General features: G+C 43.9%; 1 protein-coding gene across 4 annotated transcripts in view; it reads left to right on the top strand.

Annotated features, from left to right (window-relative positions):
• Positions 1-12,738, top strand: part of macrod2 (mono-ADP ribosylhydrolase 2) — a 444,340-nt gene that overhangs the window by 327,727 nt on the left and 103,875 nt on the right. For all 4 annotated transcript variants that reach the window (XM_080848946.1, XM_080848947.1, XM_080848948.1 and 1 more), the window contains exon 7: positions 6,964-6,994. In XM_080848946.1, the coding sequence (XP_080705072.1) occupies positions 6,964-6,994 (31 nt within the window). The remainder of the gene's footprint in view (positions 1-6,963; positions 6,995-12,738) is intronic.

Below are 12,738 nucleotides of genomic sequence, written 5' to 3'. Positions count from 1 at the left end.
GAGCGAATGGAATATGGCTCTGTAAATGACAAAGGTGAGGTTCCTTGGGGAGCTTTTTGTCTTTTCATGAGTCCCAGGGGATGGCCAATTGAGTTTTTGATGGGCGTGTGGTATACGCTCACTCATGTCAAAGGAAAGTTTTTAGAGCATAGTTTCCTTTTTTATGTTTCTCTTGGGGTTTGTGAAGGTCATAACAAGACTTCAGTACCTGTGAGAGCATGACAAACTATTGGTAGAGATGCAGTTTGTTTATTTTTCACAGCGAGGAAAAGAAAATAATCTCTTTAAAGGTTTCCACTATTCCTTAGGCAGGATTGTGATATCATATTTGATTTTCCATAAACTTTCCCCTCTACATGGGTTTAACTGACTCTCATAATTGTAACCCAGGTGAAGTTTATTATTCTCTTTTCAGGTTATTTTTCTTTCCTTTTCTGTTTATCATTTTCTTATGTCATCTCCTATGCCCTCTGTCCTACTTTGATGGTTCCGAAAAAAGTTGTGAAAACATATACACCATCTTCTATACTATAATTTTACTGGAAATGAGCAGCACATTTAGTCTTTATCCTCCTCTTAATACTTGTTATACTTCATATCGCCACTCTTTCTTCATATCTCCTCTCTCGGTTTTCTGCTCAGTGCTGCTCATGAATCGTGCTTGCTGCTCATGCTTTGTTATCTTCTTTAAATTCAGTAAAAAGCACAAGTAAATTGATTATAGAATATGACCACATGTTCTTCAGATCCTTCATATCTGCTTTCATACTGGTGGGGAAAAAAAACCCAGATGATGATTTCCTGGTGGAACAAAATGTTTGATTCATTCAGGGTTTCCAGTAACAGGAACGGTAACGATGCATCAAGGTCCTGCCGCGTCTCCATGATGGGACACTTTGTGCATGACTGTGGAGCATCTAGAATTGAGGGTACATCAGCCCTGGAAAATGTCCTGGATTTTTCTTTTCTTTTTCTCTCTTTTTTTCTTTTTTTTGAGCATGTAGCACGGATCTCATTTACACAGACTCTGCTCTTGCGCTGGAGTGATTTATATGACGGGGCTCCGTGAACAAATAGACTCGGAGGCTATGGGCAGTGGGTCGGCACCTCCCGAGCTCCTCACAGCTTGTTCCCATGGCAGCCGCAGGGCTCAGCCACTGTCCCGGGCAGACGAGGGATGTAAGCCCACGGAGACTGCAACAGAACGCCATGTTCCCTAAATCAGGTCGCTGCACTGCATGTTAGAAGTCCCTAGCAATGCATCTGAGGTTGAAGAGAGTCTGTAGCAATCTGTACGGCTGCATCAAGCAGCACTGGACCAATCTTGGTATGAATTTATCTTTAAGGCCTTATCGGTTGAGACCATGAAGTATAAACTGTGCCTTTTTAAAATAAATAAAACTCTGTATTTGCGTGTATTTCCTTATTAGCAGTGGCGTAAACTGCCTTACAGGTTGTTTACACTGACTGTGTGTATGGTTCAGTAGCAAATCTCATTTGTTCTTGTTGAGCTTTAAACTGCATCACTGATCCCCGCTGTTTGTTGTTCTTTTTGCTTTGAGGGCCATTTATAATTGAGATTCCATTGCATCCTTGTTGTTAGTGGATGTATCCATAGCACACATATGTAATTAGAGGCAGATCTGCGTCCATACTTTATACGGTTTTAAATCTTACGTGCAGCAAGAAAAGTAAAGAAGGTGCTCCACTTTAAAGCGAGGTGATTGATGAAGTGGGAGCAGTGGCAATAGCGTAATTTCCCTGGTGACCAATTTCCCCTCGCTTCTTAAGCAAAGAAAATAAAGCCCAAACAAGCGGCAGGCGCAGGCTCGTGTCACCCGCGTGGCCAGACGTGCTGATTCCCCTCTAATGAACTGACAGACTAGAAATAATAGCCCCGGCACTGTAAGTCATGGAGAGAAGTGCAATAATGTCAGCCACGTTAATTAACTCTGGGCCTCCATATAAATGCATCCGTGTAACATGTAAACAGATTGAATCCAAGCAGCCAGGGCTTGGTGCATCTGTGTCGGGGGTTTAATCGGGTCGGCCCATGCCAGCCAGTCAAACCAGCCCCCCCTCTCACGCTGACTCAGTCCCAAAGGCCAGATCATCTGGATGGGAGCAGGCGGGGATACCAGCATTCAATTGGAGTTCAGTGGTAACTTTGAATTTCACCTACTGCTGAGGTGTTTGGAAGTATGGTACACTTTAATATTTAGCAGTGAGTGCTTTATTTTTATTTTTTTATGTTGATGTTGAAATTTCATCACTTTGTTTGCTGACTCTATTTCTAGCCATCCATTTCTATTTTTTATACACAGCTAGACCTGAAGCCGAGATGTGGAAATTGTTGTGATGTCCTGTTTGATTTGCACCTGAAAGCTTTTGTTGAGTTCCGTAGAGAGTGTTTTGTTACAAAGCCTTTTATTACGATTTTCATGTGTTTGTTTACTCAATTCAAACAAGGTTTGTTGCTGGCATTTACTGTTAGACTTGAGTGGTGGTCACACAGACATGAATGGTTGGGTTCGAGATCTTGTTTCATGGATTTCATTGAGGCCTTAGTCATGTAAGTAATTTACCAGAGGTCAGCCCAGAGGTCAGAACAGCCATCACCTGTTTGATTTCACTGTAGCCTTATGACCCGCAATCTGATCAGAGCTAATTAGTAACCTTCACCCCCGCACAGGTAGTCAGTCATACCAGCACATTTAGCAGCGCATGCAGAAGTGATTACCTAATTCAGAGCTCATACCCTTGAGCAATCTATACTTCCTAGTGAATTAGCCTGATTAGTACAACTGCTGTAAAAGGTATGAACTGTGACAAGCAATATGTTAAGGTTGTTTATTTGGACCGAATAGAAAATGTATTCAAATTACCGGAGAGGATGTCAAAATGATTTGCTCAGTGTATGCCTTGATATGGTATTAGTATGTCATTTCTATTTTACTGTTTTTTGTGTTGGAAAAAAAAGATTCCTTAAGTTGAGATGACAACTATTTAAATTTGTTTTAATTAATGTAGATTTTTCATCTGTCTGAAGAGGTTGTTAAAGGAGAAGGGTTACCTTTCCAACCCTCAGAGAAGGCCAAGCAGGGATTTATTATATTCAGAATTTTATCTTTCCTTCTCCATCCAGTGATCAAACCCCCTTGAAACATACAGTAGCCTGGATTAACCTTCCCTTACAGTTTAAGTATCATATTTGGTTGAGAGAGAAAGGGCAGTGTGATGTTTTACCACACACACAGCCAGGTTCCTAAAGTCAGTACCTCTGCTGCTGTCACTCAAATTAATTCCAGGAAAGCAAAAAGCTGGGTGTTGTCTGCTCGCCACGTATGGATCAAAAGATTGCCAGCAGAGACGGGTAGGGTGAGTGGGGAGGGATCAACGGGATTTGTACTTGCCTTAATTTCATGAGGTCACACACATGAGTTCACAATGCTGTTTTATCTTGACAGACAAGCCTGCACAGTAATCCAGTTAGGAAATAATGACCATTGCCTGTCCCTTTCAGTGTAGATGGGCATCCATGTGCTCCCTACATGGCTGTTTGTTTCTTTGTAAACACGGTGTCCACTCTCAGAGCCGATGCCGTACGGAGCGGGAAGCTACACCTGACTTCTGAGGAGAGTGTGCAGGTGTGGTGTGGAGAGGAGAGGAGAGGGGACCTCAGGATGGAAGAGAATGGCCTTCAACTCCTCTCCTCTCCACTCCTCTCTGCTCTGTGCTTCATCAGCTGTGGTGAGCACAGATGCATGTCTGGAAAGGTCAAGGCTCCAGTAAAAGATAGGGCTGAAATATTGATCTTGACAGCTGGAGATCCAGCGTAATGAAAGAAACGCGGAACCTTGCATGCACTCTGAGAATCAGAAAAGGACAAAGACGAGAGAGGGACGGCGCCACTAGGCAAGAGGGTGTCCATGGAGCTCGGAATAGATGTTCTAGTTGGATCCTTTTAACTCCCTTTTAGTTTGTCATCTTTTTTATGGTACCTCTCTGTGATTCATCTGATCTGCTCCTCAAAAACAAACCTATAACATTCTTTGATTTGTGCAGCTGTAACCTAAAATTGCTCTGTCTCTGCCTTCTCTTTGTACTTGTTTTCTTGTAATATTGTGTCAACAGAGCATTAGTGCAATTACAAGCAGCCTTTTTTGTTTTTGTGCCGTCACGCAGCGCCCCTTTTGAAACATTTCAAAACATTTCTCTGAAAGATGCTTGTTAGCGCGTTTCCAGGTGTCACTAAACAATGCTTGCCTTGGTCAAAAAGAACAAAGGAACCCTGCTAGGCCTTACTCTCTTTCAGCATGGAGTTTTGTGATACTCCCCACCCTCTCCCTCCCCATCAGTTTGATGCTGTACGGCTCTTATTGTGCTCCAAATGGGTGTGGAAGCAGAAGTGGAATTTTATATTTGTCTTGCTTTTATATTCCAGCCCAGCCGTAGGTACACCTTTTGATGAATGCTGGCTTAAAGCACGCACTCAGCTGCTTTGGGTGATGAATGCGAGCTTTGAATAAATCCTTCCTCTTTACTGTTTATTAATATTCTTTAAAAAGATGAATGCAAAATAGGTCTGTGCCACAAACTAGTAAGGACTAATGATTTTTGTTCCCACTTGCTTGTGCCCTACATCTGCTGCAAAGTCAGGGCTATTACAGGATGCTAAACTTCATAATATTTTGTATGTCATGAAAAAAAAAAAATGTGTTTATTTATTATTATTAATATTAATTTTCGCTTAGGCTCCTGAAAAGAGATGGTTTAGTTATGGTTGTAATGTTGAAAACGTAGATACGACGAAGTTTTTGCATTGTGTGATTTAAAACAGTTACGCTGCTGGGATTATGTAACTGTCCTCTGTAAGAGACCTCTTTCATTTACAAATGAAATGTAAAGCAGTTGTTATCATCAAATATCTATCTTCCTTTGGGAATAGCATCACACTCACATAAAAGCTTTTAATTTGGAGAGATGTAAAATCATAATATGTTTATTTACTAAACTCATGGTGATATGAGTTCCAAAAAGGACCAAAGGGAGAAGGGGAAAAAAAACATGGTCTTTGCTTACTTGTAGATGTGTTATATCACCATAATAAAAAGGCAGGCAACCCCATGGCTAAGGTCCCTCTATAAATTATTGTGTTATTGTTGATTTAATGTCAGTACACGAGGAGGGCAATTTAACAACTTTAATTTGGACGAAAAGCAGCACCAATGATTATAGGTTCTCAAAGGATTTGTTCTTATTGTAATATGCATCAAGAAACATTATAAGGTCTTGAACATGAACATAAGATCAGAGTTAGATGTCACTAAAACTTTTCACTGACTTCTTGTCTTGCCACTCCCAGCATTTACAGCTGCCCTAAATAACCCAATGTTATCATCCTTCTTAACACTGGCCTCTATTGTCAGTCTATTAATGGAATTTAGGATAATTGGGGGAAAATGTTCCCCCTCAATTTGCTCAGGGTCCTGACACATTTAAAATGTAGATTACGGAAGGCTTTCTCTCTCCGACATTCCAGAAGTGTCTCTGAGTGAAGCTCGGAGTAGATTGTGTTCGGTCCAAACCCGGGTCTTGAGATTGATCTGATGCGATCGTTATGATATTCATGAGTGGGGAATTATTATGTGCTGAGCTGGAGCTGGGTGCCCTCTCGGTGACGTACGGCTCCCGCAGGCCGGCTCTCCGCTGGCCAGCATCGGGCTGAAATACGGCCGCCACTTAATCAACTATCAGCTTAATTAGCTTGCCGCTAGTTGAGAGCCGACACGCTCCCTTTTGAAATATCTCTCAAGTGGAGTAATTAGAAATTAAATCGAACATGGTTTTTGTTTATGGAGTTGTTTTGCACAATAGAAATGCAATGTGTGTGAATGTGAATGGTGTTGCGATTCAGAAGATTCATCTCTTCATGTTTTTGTATTATTATTATTTCAGCTTCCTGACTAAAGGCCGCTGTCCATTTCATATACTTCTTTATATTTCTTTTCTTTTCAATTCTATTGCATATACTTCTTTATGTTTCTTTTATTTTCTATTCTATATACTTCTTTATTTTTATTTTCTATTATATTCTATATACTTTTTTATTTATCTTGTTTTTATTTTGTATTATATTCTATTCCATATACTTGATTTATTTTATAAGCTGGAGGTTGTTTTCTATAAGAATACCACATATCTATACATTGCTCAGCTACATCCCAAGGTATGAAAGCAATTATTTTAAGTAGTTTTAAGATTTACATTTTTGTAGTGATGATACATTTGTTGGTCACCATTCACTCGCTATTGTACTATCGAACCACTGACAGAACACACCTTTTGATCTGCTTCTAACTTATAATGCAACACAACACACACACACACACACACAACACACACACACACACACACACACACACACACACACACACACACACACACACACACACACACACACACACACGTAGATACCTTGAGTTGCCAAATGTGGATGCATGGCTGTCATCAGTATTTCTGCAAGGCTCTGCACAGGACTTAATGAGATCCTGGGGAAAAGTCAACCCCACCTGTTATGATTTTGCTTTTGAGGGCCAGGATGGAGCTCAGTGTTACATGTCAGGCTTTGCTGAAAAGCGTGTAATAATATCATATTAGATAGCTGCCAGTGTAGAATGATAGATGCTGCGCAGAGGATTTTATTGCGTTTGATTTGGTGAAATGTATCTATGTTAGCCAAGGGGCCTAGATTGAAATGAAACAGAAAGATGAGCGCAGATGAGGTCTGTGAGCTCTGTGAGTCCTGTGGGGTACATATCAGACCAGAGAAATGCTCTCTTGTTTTAGGTCGAAAGAAGAAATGAGTAATCTTCTTGCCTGTGCCTGAAATCTAAGGAGTCGCCGGGAATCTGCACATCAATTCTAAAGCACTAAATCTCATCTTGTTTCTGTTCTCCCTAGGCCTTTCCGTGCATATCCACAGGAATTTATGGTAAGTCCACCTCTTTTTCACCATTGTATGTGTGTGTGTTTATTTGTGGGATTGTATGAGCTTCCCTTGCTAGCTGCTCTCATCAATTCAGTCAACACACAGCAACCACTTCCCTATGGCAACAACTAATGGAATGTCTGCGTCATGCCCTTGCTTTGGCCCTGGACATTATCACACCTCCAGTCAAACCTCACTCAGTTTGCAGTCAATCTGTGGCAGTGCCCTTTCATCCTGTCTTGTGTGTGCAAGGCCACAGTGCAGGGTTGGAGAGTGGAGGGTACAGAATGTTGATGGCGGGTGCCCAGTATGCTGGTGACAAACAGGGCTATGGCTGCTTTGCCCCCTGTGCCAATGGGGGCTTGTCACACAATTAGGCCACGAGGACCGTACTCCAATGCCAGTGCCAACCCCCAGGGCACAGACATGCCGTATCAAGGAGAATTAAATGGCCTATTCAATAAATAAACAGCTTATCTCTAGGCAAAACTGCCACCTCGCTAAAGCAGGGGCTGATTAATAAAGAAGATCATAGCGGATGAAAACGGACCAAATGGTGTCTTGAAGCAAGGAGAAACCTTCACATATATTATTATCAAATAGTTAATAAGCCAGAGATTTCTCTTTGCTACATGATTGCCCCTCGCAGACCTGTTCATTCGTTTTCTTCTCTCTCTCTTTCTTTCACTCTCTACCTAGGTATGAAGCCCCCAATTCCCCTTAAACATTAAATTAATTTCCCTCTGTTGCTTGACAGGGGTAAGAGAGAGGTTCCTGGGATTACATGTTCATGAGCAGGACAAAAACCTATATAGACACATTCTTCCCCACATTCCCTCTCTCTTTCTCTCTCTCTCTCTCTCTTTATTTCTCTCTCTCTTCCTCTGTCTTTCTTTCTCTCTCTGTCTGTTTCTTCTGTCAGCGGCATTGGTTGACCCACTTCCAGATTACCATGGGAGGGTACCATCTCAAATCCGCCGCTGACACAGTAGGCCAAGTGCTCTGATCCAAGGCATCATCTCTGCTTCCTCCGATGTGGAAAGTACTGCTTTGTCGGGCCAGATAATCATAATTGACACCTTCACTCCCTCTCACACCTCTCCCACATTATTCCGACCGACTCTGTCTTTGCTGACAGATGATTGTGGAGCAGGGGGTTGGTGGAGTGTATGGGGAGGGGATGGGGGAAGGAGGTTAGAATGATGGGCAGGGGAGAAAAATGAGGCCTCACTCCTGCCTGACAGTCCAATTCCTCAGTCCGGCCCATTAGCCCGAGCAGAATTTCTGCACGGGTTGGCGTGTCGGAGGTACCACCCATAAACAAACTGGCGCCCAGTGCGGGGCACTGGGGTCGTAGTGGTATGATGGAGGTTATTAAGTGCCGTCAGTGCAGGAGCATCAATCAGTGATGCCCGCGACCCCGGTTCAAACGGATTATTCCCTCCAGAAGGGGAGACACCTTTCAGTGCCTTACAAGATCAGCGCTGATAGCCAAGCCGAGTGGAGCAGAGCTGGAGCCAAGCGGACAAGACTGATAGAGGTCGTTTCTCTCGTCTTTCGTTGGCATGTGCTCACACTGCTCTGTTTGTAACTCTCTCCTGTGCAAACTCATAGGTAAACACAAAGCAAAAAGACAGGAAGTCAGTCAGGGTCTTGACAACAAAAGGGGATTGTAGAAATGACTCAATTTTGCTTGAGGCGATCGGTGTTGATTTAGGTAAAGGAAAACAGGTTTGGTTTCTCCACCATTGCATCAGAAGCACCTTAAGAAGCCAGCGACACTTCACACTGACTCAGGCCTCAAAGGCCTCTCTTTCATGTCTATCTGCAAAAGCACGACGAAGACAAACACAAGCACCACATAAGAACACGGGACGATTGATTCCCATTGGCTCATCTTTAACCTGCTAGACTTCAATCGCAATGTACACATACACAACATCAACCACTGTTATGACAACCTTGGGTAATCGTTCTGTCTGTCAGCCTCATTCGCGTCGGTGTAGCGGTGCCAGACTTGGCCCATTGCCCCTCATGTCGCATCAGTGTAAAGTGTGAACACTTAGCGCTCAGGGCTCAGTGAGGTCTCTCCGCCCAGGTGATACTAATGGTCCATATGCTTGCTAGTCAAATTTGGCATGAGACGCACATGTCAAAATAGATTGGAGAGGTGAGGTGTGAAGAAACTCAGGTGACAGGGCTGCATTCCCATCACATGACAACAGCAGGAAGCCCCTAGAAATAGCACAAGCTTGTTACCGCGGCCAACTTCACCATCACATCTCCATCAGGAATAAGGGGATCATTGGATTGTAAATTTGGCTTTTGTTTTACCAGGGCCAGCTCCACTGCCTTACCTCAGTCCAGAATAAAAAAGGAATATCGCAGAATTATATATTTGACTTTTGATCCTTTAAAATTCCCATTCCTTTATTGTCACCATATGGTTTAGAATTCATTGTACCACATTGTTGTGTTACATGATGTCACTACCAAAAGCCACACAAGATGAAATTGGTCACTCAAGCTAGAAAGCGGTACTGCACTGGATAAAGCCTGGATGTACAAAATCGTATTAGAAAGCCAATAACCTCCACACTTGGCGGACGTCAGAGGACAGGTGCAGAGGGATCATCCTCCAGTATCGTGTCGAATAATCCTAAAAGACCAATTAGGCTCCGCTGTAAGCAGGTCATGCTCTTCCTCACAATCTGCTATGTTTATTTGCATCGCTGCTGATAGTCGTCTCTTTGCGGATGATCCACTGGGGTGTTATTCCGCGCCCCCTTTGTGCCACACCAGTAGGCCTTTATGAAACGGTTACCTGGCCAATCCGCTCCCTCCCCCCAGCGTGCATCACGTCGCATCTCGTAGCATACGTCTGTCCCTCCGGCTTGAATTTTCTATATATTTTTTTTGTTGACACAAAGGTTTAGCGGAGCCGGGTGCCTGGGGAAGATATGTGGATGTAATCCACACAGGTCCTGGCGGCCCGGCTGCGGTGTTAGCCGACAGCGGTGCGGGGATCAGAGGGGTCAGCTGGCTAAGTGTTTTCACTCAGCGGAGCCCGCGCCTCGACTCCCCACCATCTCGGTGCAGGATTAGGCTGGACAAGGCTTTCATGGCACCTTATCTTTCACCAGTGATGGCTGCCTGCCTGCCTGCCATCGCTGCAGTGTACCGAGGGCCTTAAATCCCTGGATTTACTTTTGGGGACTTAAGAGGAAGCGATCTTGGGAGTGGAGGCACTCCCGGTAAAATTGTGCCATATCAGTGGCCAGCAGTGATGCGGAAACCTTCACCTCACTTAAAGGAAGTTATATTGGACAGGCATAGCTGGGGTAATTGAAGAAAACAGTGGATGGGGGAGCAGTAATAATAATAAAGAAAAAAAACGTCCTAGCTGTCATAGGCCTCATAGCAGTTGGTTGTTAGGGTCAGTCTTGGTTCAGGGCATTTTGAGAGAGATGAAATGTCTCGTGGTAATTTTAACTCGCAGGACAAAATGTGTCACAGCAAGTCCTGGCTGCGATCCAAGGTCACAATCATAGGAGCCAGGGAGACTCATGGGCGGTTAAACTGTCCTGTCCTGTCCCTTTTTCGATCTTGCTGGTCTGGCTATATAGGTCATGTTATTTATCTCCTCTGTCTCCTTTCTCCATGGGTCTGTTTATTTCTCACTTCCTCCTTTTCATAATCTGCTATCTGTTGTGTCTTTTCTGTTGAAAAGGGGGGGGGGGCTCCCCCCCTTGTCTCCAAGAAATACAAAGAGAAATGTCTTCCTGTTTCTTCTATCTCTCTTTGCTATTTATTTATCTGTCTATCCTTCCTGTTTTTTCTGTCTGTTTTCATTCATTCATTCATTCCTTCCTTCCTTCCTTTCTTCTTTCTTCCTTTCTTTCTCACTAGCATACCATGACCTGGCAGGCGTGTTGCCAGTGAAAGTTTCTGGCTGTAAATAAAGTTTGCTTTCAGGTGGGCCACGCTGTCTGGGTTCATTTCCAGGGTACAGTTGCAGCTATCACACGCAGGCTCCAGTGGCCTGTCATTCACTGACAGCTTGAGCAATTATTCAACAGCTCTGGCAACACAGGAGAAGCCCCAGTGTGACACCCTGCCTCTCCTTTACTCCTTACTCGGGGCTACACAGGGGATAGTCTGTAACGCTTTCTTCCCTCAATTTCTCCTCTCTCTCTTTCAATCTCTCTCCATCTTTCACTCTCTCTCACTGTCTCTCTCTATCTCTTGTTGTCTCTCTATCTCTCTGTCTTACTTTGAGCCTTTGTTTTTCTCTCCCCCGAAGCCCTCTCCTCTCCATTCATTTCTCTCTAACCTCTCTCCTTAATTTGCATTCTCTGTCTCACACCTTACTTCACTTCTATCCATCGCTAATTTACGTTCTCTCTCTCCCTCCCTCTGACTGTCTTCTTTTCTGTCCTCACCATACTTTCCATCTTGTCATTATGTCTTTATCACTCCTCTCTCTGTCCTTCCAGGATTTTCTTGACATAAAGTGTGTGTGTGTGTGTGTGTGTGTGTGTGTGTGTGTGTGTGTGTGTGTGTGTGTTGGAGAGAGAGTGTTTGCATGTGTTTGCGCTTATGTGTGTCAGTGTGGGCTTCAGCATCAGTAGCCGAGAGGATGCTGCCTTGGTCCTTATCAGTTTCTCTGCGCATGTGAGTTTCGCCAAACTTGCACTGCCACAAATGAAGCAAGTCTCAGTTCAGGATTCTGAAGCATTCTTGTGCTGCCAATCTGATGCCCAACTAATTTTCCTACCTTAATCATTTTTAAAAATAAACACGATTATTTGCATTCTTTAGCTTTTACCCTGAACATACTTGTGTTTTATGTCAAAAGTGGGCAAGGTAGGACATTGTTTTTGTTTGAAGAGACACACGGTATGAAACAGAGAGCCAGGGGTGAAAGTGCACGGCAGGTTGATGTTGGGCGTATTACTAGCTCCCTGTCTGAGAGAGCACAAACTGACAGTGGCAGGGCGAGCCAAGGGACGAGTGATCAGAGACACATCAGAATGTGCTCCGACTGCTGCTCTTGACCTTCAGTGTGCATGGGGTTCTCTCCTTATCCAGCACTGGCAGACATCACAGGGCCCCTTTGACCTCCCCCTCTCTCTCTCTCTCTCTCTCTCTCTCTCTCTCTCTCTCTCTCTCTCTCTCTCTCTCTCTCTCTCTCTCTCTCTCTCTCTCTCTCTCTTTATAGCTCTCTCTCTCTCGCTCTCCCTATGTATGTATATATATGTCTGTCTCTTTCTATGTCTCTCTCATTACCTCCCTCTCTTTCCCCGTCTCTATCTCTCCTTCCTCTCACTCTTTTTCTTTCTTTCTATTTTCTCTCTGTCTTTCTGTCTCACCCACCCGTGCATTGTTATTGTATCTGTTTCTGCCTGCCCCGATTCCACTCCTCTTTTCCATGGCCTGTGTGTGATTAATGTTCATGAAGGGCAAATCAATACAGCATTTGTAGTAACCATATCCAGAAAAGAACAATAGAAATGCAGCGCACAGCCCTTCTCTCTGCTTACATCTCCCACAGCGCAGGCCGTCCTCTGCGAGACCCGGGCACACCCAGAGCCGTTAACGGGCGAGAGAGGAGCCTCTCCTGGAGTGTGAATAGATTCCCAACCTGCTGTGACTTTAGGGTGTATTAATCTGTTTAGGCACTCTCATGGTTGACCTCCACCTAGTTTCGCTCTGTGCCTGCCAGCAGCCACAGTGTACAGGATTGC

Source organism: Sprattus sprattus, assembly GCF_963457725.1.
Source record: "Sprattus sprattus genome assembly, chromosome: 12".
NCBI classification, from domain to species: domain Eukaryota; kingdom Metazoa; phylum Chordata; class Actinopteri; order Clupeiformes; family Clupeidae; genus Sprattus; species Sprattus sprattus.
Note: the sequence above shows the minus strand (reverse complement) of the source record. Positions and strands in the feature narration are given on the sequence as shown.